Source organism: Epinephelus moara, chromosome 23, assembly GCF_006386435.1.
Source record: "Epinephelus moara isolate mb chromosome 23, YSFRI_EMoa_1.0, whole genome shotgun sequence".
NCBI lineage: Eukaryota > Metazoa > Chordata > Actinopteri > Perciformes > Serranidae > Epinephelus > Epinephelus moara.
The window spans coordinates 573533-586816 of record NC_065528.1 but is presented as its reverse complement, the minus strand read 5'-3'; the positions used below and the strand labels follow the sequence as shown (position 1 = coordinate 586816).

General features: G+C 40.7%; 2 protein-coding genes across 4 annotated transcripts in view; one reads left to right on the top strand and one right to left on the bottom strand.

Annotated features, from left to right (window-relative positions):
• LOC126384790 (G-protein coupled receptor 22-like) overlaps positions 1-13074 on the top strand; it is a 21213-nt gene extending 8139 nt beyond the window's left edge. The window contains exons 2-5 of one of the 2 annotated variants that reach the window (XM_050036084.1): positions 1662-2544; positions 9928-10072; positions 10390-10536; positions 10822-13074. In XM_050036084.1, coding sequence (XP_049892041.1) covers positions 9950-10072; positions 10390-10536; positions 10822-11874 — 1323 coding nt within the window. In that variant the 5' untranslated portion in view covers positions 1662-2544; positions 9928-9949 and the 3' untranslated portion in view covers positions 11875-13074. Of the gene's footprint in view, positions 1-1661; positions 2545-9927; positions 10073-10389; positions 10537-10821 lie in introns of those variants that run through there. The other variant, XM_050036085.1, reaches the window with a different exon arrangement.
• cog5 (component of oligomeric golgi complex 5) overlaps positions 1-13284 on the bottom strand; it is a 182464-nt gene that overhangs the window by 123783 nt on the left and 45397 nt on the right. The gene's annotated exons all lie outside the window — the stretch shown is intronic.

Sequence of the window (13284 nt, the reverse complement as noted above, 5' to 3'; positions counted from 1 at the left end):
GGGTTTTTTTGGGGAGTTTTTCCTTATCCGCTGCAAGGGTCATAAGGACAGAGGGATGTCGTATGCTGTAAAGCCCTGTGAGGCAAATTGTGATATGTGATATTGGGCTTTATAAATAAAATTGAAAATTGAATATCTTAGAGAGCTCATAGTAGCCTATGATCCCATCAGAACACTGCGCCCTGAGAATGCAGGGTTACTCGTGGTTCCTAAAGTCACCAAAAGTAGAACAGGAGCCAGAGCCTTCAGCTATCAAGCACCTCTTCTGTGGAATCATCTTCCTGTTTTGGTCCGGGAGGTAGACACCGTCTCCACATTTAAGACTAGACTTAAGACTTTCCATTTTGATAAAGCTTATAGTTAGGGCTGGCTCAGGCTTTTTTTGGACCAGCCCCTAGTTAGGCTGACATAGGCCTAGTCTGCCGGGGGACCTCCTATATTACACTTCCTATAATACACAGAGCACCCTCTCTCCTGTTCTCTCTCTCCTTTGCTAAAATCCATGTCCTGTTACTGCAACTCGCTGACTCAGCTCTACTGCATGCCACTAACTAGGCTTCTTCTCAGGAGCCTTTGAGCTCCACTGTGTGGCAGGTTACCTCGTATTGCAGCTGTGCCTGGATCGTGTGATGTGGTTGTGCTGCTGCTGTGGTCATCCCTGATGCTGCCTACTGCTGCTGTTACTATTAGTCATACCTCTAATGTTATTATACACATATGGTTATTATTGTCACATACATATACCATCATATATTAACATATACTTAGAACATATTGTACCACAATAGCCGTAATTATTATCATAATATTATTACTTACATTAATGTTATAAGCTACTGTCATTACTCTCTCTGTCTCTGTCTCTCTTTATGTATCATTTTGTCATATGGAATACTACAAATTTATTATGTAAATCTGTTCTGTACGACATCTATTGCACGCCTGTCCGTCCTGGAAGAGGGATCCCTCCTCAGTTGCTCTTCCTGAGGTTTCTACCATTTTTTTTCCCCAATAAAGGTTTTTTTGGGGGAGTTTTTCCTTATCCGCTGTGAATGTCCAAAGGACAGAGGGACGTCATATGCTGTAAAGCCCTCTGAGGCAAATTGTGATATTGGGCTTTATAAATAAAACTGAATTGAAAATGAATTAAAAATGTGTTACTGTGGTGCCAAAAGACACAATGAAAAAATTTAGATGCACCTACCTAAATGAAAAAATGATTTGCACCACTGCAAACAATGTAAAAGGATAGTCTAGAGCCCTGCAGTTGAGTCCTGACTGGAACAGTGTGAGGCCCGATGTTGTGACAGTTAGTCAGCATATCATTTCATACACTTGGACAATCTGCAGAAAACAAGTTCACAGTTTTCAATGCTCATTTGCTGAACAACACATGACAAGAATCATCAAAGATAAAAGGCAAGGCATCAAACCTGATTAAACGCACATTTGGCACACACACAACCACAAGTGCAAACACAGAGACAGGCATCCAATTAGCACAGAGAGTGAGCTGTCTGTCAGGGGATGATAAATGAGCTGAAATTAGGAAGGAGACGTGATGCAACATGCAAAACAAGGACAAAAGATCTGATTTCAATGTGACAAATGTCCTTTTTTCATAAAATTTTACTCAAATCTTGAACCCTTTCCCTTTGCAGGATCAGAGATGGCATGTGACTAAGGAGGAACAAAAGGAAAGGTGACGACGATGATAGGATATGACATCATTCTCGATTCCTCTCTGGCAGTCCATGAAGGATAAAAAGGGGAGTGCAAAGGCTGTGAATGTCCAAGAGTCAAGGGATGAGTCTCTTTGAGTGGTCTCTTAGGACTGTATATGTCCTACGTCCAGGTTTCTGACCTGTGGTGCAACTTGGCCTCCCCTTGGATCACCTGAATGTGAAGGATTTAACTGGGTCGAGTCCAGAGGAACAACCAAACAAGTTTGTTTCCTATTACTATTGGGAACCTTCCCTCGATTTGGTCATCTCTACGTTCTTCCTTCAATTGTCTCTGGAATATGAAAATACAAACCTGGTGTCAAAGTGCTACGGACCATATCGGGATGAGTGTGATAGACATACAATACCTGAAAAGTGGAGAGAAGTGGAGACAGGAGTATTGTTCTGGCACTGGCATCATTTTCAAGTGGGGATGAGACTGTAGGCAACGGTCCAAGCACAACAGACAATGATGAGACAGAGCTATGCATGAAAGAAAGCATTGATCTTAGTGCAATGCACTGATGTTGCAAACCACATGTCCCCCAACGAGGGGCGGGTGTGTATTGCTTTCTGTGTTTCACAAACAGACTTTTCTCTTTGCTTGAGTGGAGCCAGTATCCCCAAAGCTAAAGCTCACAGAAGACTTGACAAGTCCGTCAAATTCTCTTACACAGAGAATGCTGTAAATCAAGGGGATGAAGTGAAGATTGATCTTGTGAAGTCAGAATATGGTGGGATGGTTTGATATGCTCCACCAAGTTCCTTGTGGCCACTACTATTGCTGCTGAGCTGGAGAGGACACTGCTGGGAGGGAGTGGTAAGTGTATGCCTAGTATCACACCTACACTCACTTTTCTTTAGTCCAAACCTTCAGGGGAACCAAGGACCATAAACTACATATTCTAGTATACCTCCTTTTGGTTTGTTTAGGGTCAGCAAGCAAGCGAAGACTCTCAAACGGTACATTTGCTGGACAGGCTCTTCTAACTTGTCATCCTGTGAGTTATGGAAAAATAAAGATGAGCTCCCGTCCTTTTAATTTTGGCTAAAGGTGTCAATACCAATATCAATAATGGACTTCTAATTCTACAGTGAAGAGTGTAGTGTTTTGTGTACGTGTGTGTGGGTATACATTCCTGTAAATTATGCTTGTGCAGTTTCAACATCACTTAATGGTCCAGTGTGCAGGATTTAGGGGGATATATTGGCAGAAATGGTATTTAATATAATAAGTCTGGTTTCTTTATTATATAATCACTTAAAAATAAGAATTATTGTGTTTTCTTAACCATAGAATGAGCCGTTTATATCTAAATAGACAGCAGGTCCTCATTTATGGAGATCGCCATGTTCACTACAGCAGCCACCATAGATAGAAGTCCATCTGCAACAAGCAGCATCTGCAGCATCGTTGGTAAAACACTGATTTATAATGTGAAACTGCTTTATTCAATGTTTTTACCAGTTTTAATCACGAGTCCATTTGTCTTGGAGAGGAAGAGACCTCTGTGGGTAATTCAGCCCCCCGGTGAAAACCTCCCTGAAGTCTGGATCTTAAGTTATCAGAGATGATGTGCACAGATTAGCAAGTGGTGGCCGAGCCGTCTGTCTCTGACATGCTAAACCTTGTTGGAGGAACACTGATCTCGAGTGCTGGGCAGTGTTGCCAAGTCCGCTTATTATAAGCGACTTTGGGCTTGTTTTTCTGTAAAGTCGCTTACAAATATTGGTAGTCGCGGGTCGCGTTTTTTTTGGGCTTGTTTCTAAAGCGTAGTTGCTTATTTGGGCTGTGAGCACCTTCTCTCCTGTTCTCTCTCTCCTTTGCTAACATTCATGTTCTTGCACAGGTGGAGTGATACGTTCATACTGTCGCTCCCCCACATGCCTTTCCTGTCACACGCCAGGCCTTCTGGTGCATCTCTGGTTTCTCCTTCTTCATCCATTTCTTTTCTTTTCTTTTCTTTCGAATGTACTATAGCAATGGAGCTTCTCCCAGTTATTAACAGACTGTTATGCTAATTGGCTAGCTGGCAAGCCAACATGCTGTTTAGCAGTGTAATTCTACATGTACAATTATTAAAGTTACAAATAGTTAATGTGTCACCCCTTGTGTCATGGTGTTTTCCCTGTTAATAAGATTTAGTGTGGGTTATTATTTGTTTTGTTCTACAGTTATAAGTATTAGTAAAAAGGGTATGCAGTTGATAGAGCTCCCCTCTCCCATTTAATATTGTGTTCCATACCATAGTGCTCTTTACTGTTTACTGACATACTACAGCAGCTGACTCAGCTATTCAGCAGTATAATATATGAACAATTCAAAGCATATGGAAAATTAATACCAGTATACCGCCCAGCACTAATGATTTGTAACATGAAACTGCTTTATTCAGTGTTTTTACTATTTTCAAATCACCTGGTCTGCTTTTGATGTGTAGCACACATTGTGTTATTAGAGAAAAAGGGTGAGCACTCATTAGCATGTGATGAGGCAAGCCACCCGTCTCCGACATGCTAAACACTCAGCACCCTGTTTCCCAGAGCCTTCGTAGAGCTATGTGCATCGTAAGTTGTATCATTAGGTCTCCCTTATGCTTACGGGCTGTTTCCAAGAGTCTCCTTAGTGAAGATATATCCTCTGAAAGGTATATCTTAAGAAGGGCGGTCTGAACCACTCGTAAGCTGTCCCTCAGTGATGCGCTCAGTTCATCCTGTCACAGTTTTAGCTTTATTAGGCCAAAATTATGCTTTTTAAATGGACAGTTGCAGTATAATTCACATCTAGACTCCTTGCGCAAATTATGTCATTAGTTTAAAATTAGCTTCATGAAAAATAATAACAAATATTAAGAATATATAGGTTTATTTATTTATTTATTTATTAATCTATTCATTAATTTATGTATTTAATGGAGCTAAATAACTGAGGACATGTGAATATCTGACAGATACTTGACAAACTGATCAAACGGAAGTCTAATGAGGCCAGGTGGAAACTAATCAAGCGGGCGGCACCAGCTATGTAGGCGATCAAGTGCATCGCCTCTGCTTGCTAATTACGGCACACACACAGAGCAATGAAACGTGGATATGCTGCTGCTACAGGTGCCTATTGTGTGACAACAACAGAACTGCAGTCTGTACATTGACAGGACTGATGCTGGAAAACTTATATGTAAGACACAAACTGGCATTGAACTGCAATGATGGAAAAAGACAGACAAACATGTATGCTGTTATAAATGTTTCAATAACAATTGGTGAGCAGAAATCACATTTCTCTGCTTCATCATTAGTCTCTTTGTTTATAACGGGATGTGATTTTTAATGTGACATGCTTCAGGCGTATCAGGAGGGGGATTTTTCCTGAAATGGTGCTAAAACGCTCGTCTGGAAGGAAATTTAGTTTTAAAGTGCTGCATTTAAAAATACCTGTGTATGTGTGGACTAGGCTTCAAATAGATGAGCAGATGTTCTGTAAAAGGCATAGCCTCATTTATGATATAATATCTGATGGATTATTATGGCAATACTTTTTATATTACAATGTCATTTATTTACCTTTATATGAGATCAACCGATGTGTGCAGCAACAATTAATACACTTTCAGTACCATGGTGAAGGACAGCTCTAACTTACGATGTATCTTAGTAGCTCTCCTTACGAGCACCCGCTAAGGGGCAGTTTAGGAAACACTCGTAGGAAAAGAAGTTCCTTAGCTAAGGTATATCTTAGAGACCTTTGTAGAGTGCTAAGGTACACTGAAACTGGGAAACGGGGCCCAGTATGTTTACATGCACAGTTAAGTGGAGCTACTGACGAGGCCACTTAATTGGACTACTGTCCTTGTCTCAGTATACAAGCGCAGGAGGGGAATCCATTTATTGACCCAGGTATGTCCAACTCTGCTACAATAGGTGGCGATATGCGTCCTTTCAGCTTGTTAGTATTGGACCTTGTTCTGGTTGACCTATTACATCACAGACCAAACAACTGACAGACAAGTTAGCTATGGTTAGCTCACAGCAAACTGGTACCATGGTGGGCAACTTTATAGCTCTGTACATTTCGCTGTACGCTCTTTCAGCTGACACAACATGAACTGTGTCCCCTAGTCCATCCAAAAATGCTCGGCTCTGGATGTAGATTTCACCATGTTGTTACTGCCTTCTTTTTCTCTTACAGATTCAATGCTATTCAACTTAAGGGTCAAAGCCCAGGGCAGAAACTGTGGAGCATGCACAGAGCGCCTAGGCCAGTTTGGGTCAGATTAACTGTATACATGCAGCAGTAAGTTTATCTGGGTGTTAGTCCAACTTTGAAAAGTTCGATTTAGTACAATTTCAGTCTGACTTACATGTTTACTAGGGGTCGGAATCACCAGAGGATCCACAATACGATATTATCATGATACTTAAGTCACGATACAATCTTAAACATATTGGGATATGTTGCGATTTATTACCTTTTTTCAACTGTAAATTATGACCTCAAAGGAAAACTGCCAACATCTCTTTTAAGATAAGATAAGATAAGATAAGATAAGATAAGATAAGATAAGATAAGATAAGATAAGATAAGATAAGATAAGATAAGATAAGATAAGATAAGATACACCTTTATTGATCCCACAATTGACAAATTCCAGTGTTACAGCAGTCAAGGGTAAAGAGTCAAATTAAAGATTTCAATATTTAAAAACTACAAGAAACAGCAATAAATAATAATAATAATAATAATGATAAGCAGTGGATAAAAAGTGAGCAATGGATTAAAGTGAACATATCAACAACAGCATGGGGGACAGCAATGCTTATAGTGGTGTCCATAAAGTGTCCATAGTGTCCCTAAAGTGTCTAATAAGATAAAGTTTTCAGTCTGTTCATCTCACTTCAGCCATTTTTTTGCAACAGTAAAATGTATCTAGTGGACTGAAAAAGCAATTTATTATATTATTCTAGTAGGCTACCTAAAGTTTAATTTGTATTTGTAATAGTAATAATTTATCTAAAAATCAATACTGTGTGACAATACAATAATGCCACACACAAATATCGTGATACTATGCTGTGTTGATTTTTTTCCCCCACCCTAATGTTTGTATGTATTTTAAAAGTCCAGTTTAAAGGGGAACTAATGTTTTTTTCAACCTGGGCCCTATTTTCCGATCTACTTTTGTCTACATCTACATTTGACATTTCTCCAGTATGAAGCTCGGGCTGACCTGCCTGCAGCCGTGAGCGTGCGCTATATATAGGGCACTCAGACAGCGTAAAACAACGTCAAAATATGTCCACTAAAAGTGCATTTTTTTCAAACAGATTGTTAGTATAATTATCCGACAATATAATGGAAAGGAGAAATGAACGTCTGTGGTTACCTTTTAGCTGGATTCAATTCAATCAATCAATCAATCAATCAATCAATCAATTTTATTTATAAAGCCCAATATCACAAATCACAATGTTCCTCTGGACATGTTCCTCTGCCTGTTGCAATTTTTAGTATATGTGCTACCGAAGTAACACTGCTTCCTCTCTCTCCTCGTCCACTCTTCAATTTCAATGAGCTCTGTATCCGTGTATGTCCGTGTACCCCGTGTTCAAATAAATACGGGCGGTCATCAAATTCAAATGGCTCATCCAGATCCAGTTGGTCAAAATCAGGTAAAAATTCAGCCATGACTACTCAAAACAGAGTAATTCCTCGTGTTTGGTAAGGTCACTCCAGCGGTTACTTCCTGCAACAACTCAAATCTCGCGAAACGTGAGATTTTAGAGCCAGATTTTCACTCTCTGAGTGAGCGTTTTGACTTGCCACAACAAACATGTCCGAATTTTTACCAACTGCATCTGGATGAGCCATTTGAATTTGATAACCGCCTGTATTTATTTGAACACGGAGAACACAGACGTACACGGATGCAGAGCTCATTGAAATTGAATAGCGGACGAAGAGACAGAGGGAGCAGTGTTACTTCGGTAGCACATATACTAAAATTGCAACAGGCAGAGGAACATGTCCGAATCCAGCTAAAGGTTAGTCTGAGTGGTTGGAAGTTCGCTGCAAAGATCAGCCTCTCATTGGGCGGAACGAGCCACCCACTGAAGTCCCGCCCTACCACCTCCGGTTGCAGTTTTCAACACGTCCTTTACTAACTTTTGCGGTGTTTGATCTTGCTGGGATGTAGCCTTTTTTCTGCCATGGTTCGCGTCCTGTAGGCGATATTTTTGTGGCCGTGTTACACCAAAACCTGTTTCCCCCAGGCGATATTTTTGCAAGCACACCATTGCTATGGCACCGCCAAGAACGATTGTGATTGGTTGAAAGCAGCCGGGGCGTTTCTTTCTCCAATCTTAAAGTGAGAGTCGGCCCAGCCAGACCTTTCTTTTCTTGAGAAAGGTCTGGTGATCGAGACTAGCTAAAGGTAAACACAGACGTTCATTTCTCCTTTACATTATGTTGTCGGATAATTACACTAACAATCCGAGCCTATCTGTGTGAAAAAAATGCACTTTTAGTGGACGTATTTTGACGTTGTTTGACGCTGTCCAAGTGCCCTATTATTTAATATAGTGCGCGCTCACGGGCTGCAGGCAGGTCAGCCCTAGCTTCGTACTGGAGAAATGTCAAATATTGAACATCCTATCATTCATTTAGACAAAGTAGATCGGAAAATAGGGCCCAGGTTAAAAAAAAACATTACTTCCCCTTTAAGTTGGACTAGCATGTTTACATGTATTTGAAAAAGACAGTTTTAGTCCGACTAACACAATAAATCGATTTTCTCTAATGTTGCATAAACATACTGAGTGTCGGAAAAAGACTGATTTGTAATGTGAAACTGCTTTATTCAGTGTTTTACCTGGTTTAAATCGGCTAGTCTGTTTGTTTTGGAGAGGAAGAGACCTCTGCCAATAATTCGGCTGATGGTAATAACCTCCTAAACAATGAACAGTGAAGGAATTCTAACCAGCAGATGGTTGCAATCTGCAGTCCTAACCATTAGATACCACTAAATCCTCCTTAATCTTACACACTGGACCATTAAAATGGGTGAGTAGACTGATTGGGACTGATTCTGTATGGCAGTGCTGAGCACTAGGGTTGGGTCGGTTCTTGGTAATACCAATTCGGTCCGGTACTCCGTCTTGGACCGGGTTTTATTTTTTGAGACCGACCGGACTGCATACTCGGGCAGAACGTACGCGGAGCGGACGACGCGTTGGTCCGCCCGGTAAAAGTGGACATCCGCAAGCCCTGTGCGCGCAAAGCACGACCGCGTGGACTTTGCTCCGCGCACCAGTGTCACACAAAAGACTGTTCGGCATGTATTTTTCACATCGCGGGGATTTTTCACGGACATTTTTACACGTAGTCCGCTCCGCTTATAGTAAGCCCGAGTCTGTGAGCACCTGTGTCTGCCTCTTCACCAAGCACACAGCAAGCAGGAGAGAGAGGGGGGTGGGGCGGGGACTGAGCTAGGAGGTGCGAGTGCGCATGCGCCTCTACTGTAGCCTGGAGTTTGTTTAATAGTGACGGGGAGTCGATAATGGCGGACAATTTAGTCTCGACGAAATCAAAGAATGCGCCACTAAGGCAACACTTTGGCTTTGAGCCAGACGAAGGAGGCAACCCTTGTTTGCACTGATTGAGTAAGATGCAAAATTTATTTGTAAGGAATAAAAGAAACAACTTGTTACTGTCACTCTGTTGTCCTAAGGTCGTTTTTTATTTTAAATGAGTCAACTGTGCTCCCAAGTGGCGAAAATACGGTATTACTGACGATGCGTTTTTTTTTTTACAAAAAACGGACCGTTTTTTTTTTTCTCATACCAACCCAACCCTACTGAGCACATTGTGCCAGATGGTTTATACCCATGTAATGTCTCGATGAAGTGTAGCTCAACAAGTACAGTGGTTAGAGTAGATTCTAGTCAATGCGCAAAAAAACATAGATACTAAATAATTCTGGAGCAGAAGAGTCAAAAGAGGTGAATGACATATTATCAGTAGCCCATTGCCTCTTGTAACCCTGATCTCATCCTCACTGCCTGTGTACAGAACAGTCTTTCCAAAAAAGAGGCAGTACCAGTTGCAATTTAACAAATCTCTAGTTGAAAAATACAAAGATCTGGTAGAATTTGATATGCCTTTAATGTTTATGGAATGGACCTTTTTGTGCAAACTGCTCTCCAGGCCTCTTCCTCCCATTAGGATAATGCACACATCCCCAATGCGGATCTCTGCAGCCACCATGAGCAACATGACGGTGCTTGACACTGCTGACCCCTATGACCTTGACATGACCTCTGACAAGGCCATCTACCCCATCAGCTTCCAGGTAATGCTGCAGCCTCACATCTCAGATGGCATTTATAATCAAATGGATGTGACATGATGGCATATTTTCTTGCTAGCAAGTCAATCCATTGAGATCTTTTTAGGTATATGATATTTTCAGGAAACTGGTAACTGTCCGGCTCATTAATGGGTTGGGAATTTGGATTTTGGATACTAAAACACATCATGTAAGTAAGACGATTCCCTGGTTATATAAAGTATAAATTAAATCTTCCACATGTTTATAATTATGTGTTATTATAACTAAAATAACACTGAAAGTCACATTATATGCCACCTTGTTCTTTCTGTTGGTAGGTTTCTCTGACAGGTTTCCTGCTTTTGGAGATAATTTTGGGCTTGAGCTCCAACCTCACTGTGCTTGTCCTGTACTGTATGAAACAGAACCTCATCAGCTCCGTCTCCAACATCATCACTATGAACCTGCATGTGGTGGATGTGTTGGTGAGTGCTGATCTATTAACATCAGTTACTTTTGTGCCAAGAGGGATTTACTGTAACATCTAGTACCTTGATACTGAGACTTCTGGTGCTCAAAAAAACAAAAAAAACAAACAACCTCTCAGCACTGCTGCTGATTCAGAAAATAAACAATCATGCTTGTACACACTGGGACTTGACGTTCCATCCATGTTCTAGTTTTATCTGGTGTTAAACAAACAATCTTAGATTAAATGAAACAAACATAATGTTTTTCAGATGTGACTTGATTCCCTATCTTGTTTTCAGGTGTGTGTATGCTGCATCCCGCTGACAGCAGTGGTGGTGTTACTTCCTCTGGAGGCCGACACAGCCATGATCTGCTGTTTCCATGAAGCCTGTGTCTCCTTTGCAAGTGTAGCTACTGCTGCTAATGTCTTGGCCATCACTGTAGACCGCTATGACATCTCAGTGCGACCAGCAAATCGTGTGCTTACGATGGGCCGAGCTGTGGCTCTAATCGGATCCATCTGGGTTCTGTCTTTTTTCAGTTTCCTGGTTCCCTTTATGGAAGTAGGCTTTTTCATCAACTACAGTTCAGACCTTGTGAACCAGACTGCAGTGGTCACAGTGACTCATACAAATGAATACTACACAGAGCTGGGTTTGTATTATCACCTGCTGGCACAGATCCCTATATTCTTTTTTACAGCTGTGGTCATGCTAGTGACTTACTACAAGATCCTTCAGGCGCTTAACATCCGCATTGGAACACGCTTTCAGCACAACCTACCTAAAAAGAAGCAAAAGAGCAAAAACGCTATCTCTTTGAGCACTGCAACACAAGCAGAGTCGACTGACGCTTCACAGAGCAGCACAGGAGTCAGGGCAGGTGGGAGTGCACCTTTGGGCATGCGGACATCAGTGTCAGTCATTATTGCTTTAAGACGAGCAGTAAAGCGTCATCGAGAGAGACGGGAGAGGCAGAAACGAGTCTTCAGGATGTCCCTTCTCATCATCTCCACATTCTTACTTTGCTGGACTCCAATAACTGTGCTGAACACCATCATCCTCAGCACTGGACCCAGTGATTTAACTGTTCGCCTTCGCTTGGGCTTCTTGGTGATGGCCTATGGAACCACTATCTTTCACCCACTTCTTTACGCCTTTACTCGACAGAAGTTCCAAAAGGTTTTAAAAAGCAAGATGAAGAAGAGGGTGGTGTCTGTAGTAGAAGCTGAACCTACACCAAACAATGTAGTCATCCATAACTCATGGATTGACCCCAAGAGACACAAGAAGGTTACCTTTGAGGACACGGAAGCCAGACAAAAATGCCTGTGCTCACATGACGCAGAGTAATGGGATCAACTCAAATGTAAATACGTCAAAAATGTAGAGTAAATGGCAACAGGTTACATTCCACTCATAAAAATCCAGCAACACACTATAGCAGAAACATTTTTTAAAGCAGTATTTTCTATATGCAGTGTATATACAGTATATAGATTAAATGCAGTATATTGCTAACTGTCATATATTATATATATCATTAACAGGGTTGCAGCAATATACCGGTTTCAAGGTATACCATGATCTAAAAGTTGACGGTTGTCATACATGTACATTTGCTTATCTACGAGAAAAACGTATCTGGGCAGAGAATCTCCCCTTTATTTTAGTTATTTTCTATGGGGAGACTTTTTAAACATACTTTCGTTAACAAAATGGTTTCAAGTTTCAATTACAGAAATAAAACAATTACACAATAAAACAAACACAGAACCAACAATAACCCTTTTGTTTTCATTCCTTTCTGGGTCATTCTGACTGATAATGATATAAACTCTGTAATACTGTGATACCATGAAACCACGCTATTTTCTCAGATGGTTATCGTACCATGAATATCTCATACCGTTGCAACCCTAATCATTAACAATGGAGTACAACAATCCTGGGCAGCTTAGTAAATTAATACTAAAATGATGACCTCAAAAAAAGATCAGAGAAATATAGAGAAAAAGACGAGCAGTTTCCTTAAAATAAACCTCACATGTAAAAAGGGAAACTACCTGCAAATGAATGTGTACCAAAAAAAGGGATTGTATTATCAGTTGATTTTCTTCCTTAGTACGAAAAATCTTAGTCTCAAAATAGGTGTCATAGGCAAACAAAGAGGGTAATTTCTTGCTATTTCTTATTAAGCGTTGTGGAGTGCTATCAAGGACAATTTATTCATAACCTTTTATCAAAGCAGCAGTGTGTGTTTTTCTCTTGTTGGCATACAGTAAGACAAAAAGGTGAATGTACAGTTATAGAATATCTTGATATTGTTTGTCACCATTTTTAATAAAAAAAAAGGGAAAAATGTTGTTTCTCCCTCACTTTCCTTAGAGATGTCCCCTCTTTCTGATTTATCATTTAATAAGTGTTCAAATCTATTGTTCAACCTACGGTCACTCTGTGTTTAGAGAATCTGTTGGGGTTTTTTTTGCAAGAAAATAATATCTATTATTGAAGTATCAAAAGGAAAGATGAGCATTCCGTTTCTCCTACCAATACAATTCACACCTTAAAGTGATAGTTAAGGTTTTTGGACATGAAGTTGTGTGAAACGCTGACCATCTGTAGCTCTGATGTGACGGTGTCACTACTCTCAACGAGCCTCCTGCAGTTAAAACATAACTGTGGTTGATCACACCTGAGTTCAATTTCTGTAGCCACACCCAGGCCTGATTACTGCACACCTGTTCCCAATCTAGAAATCAC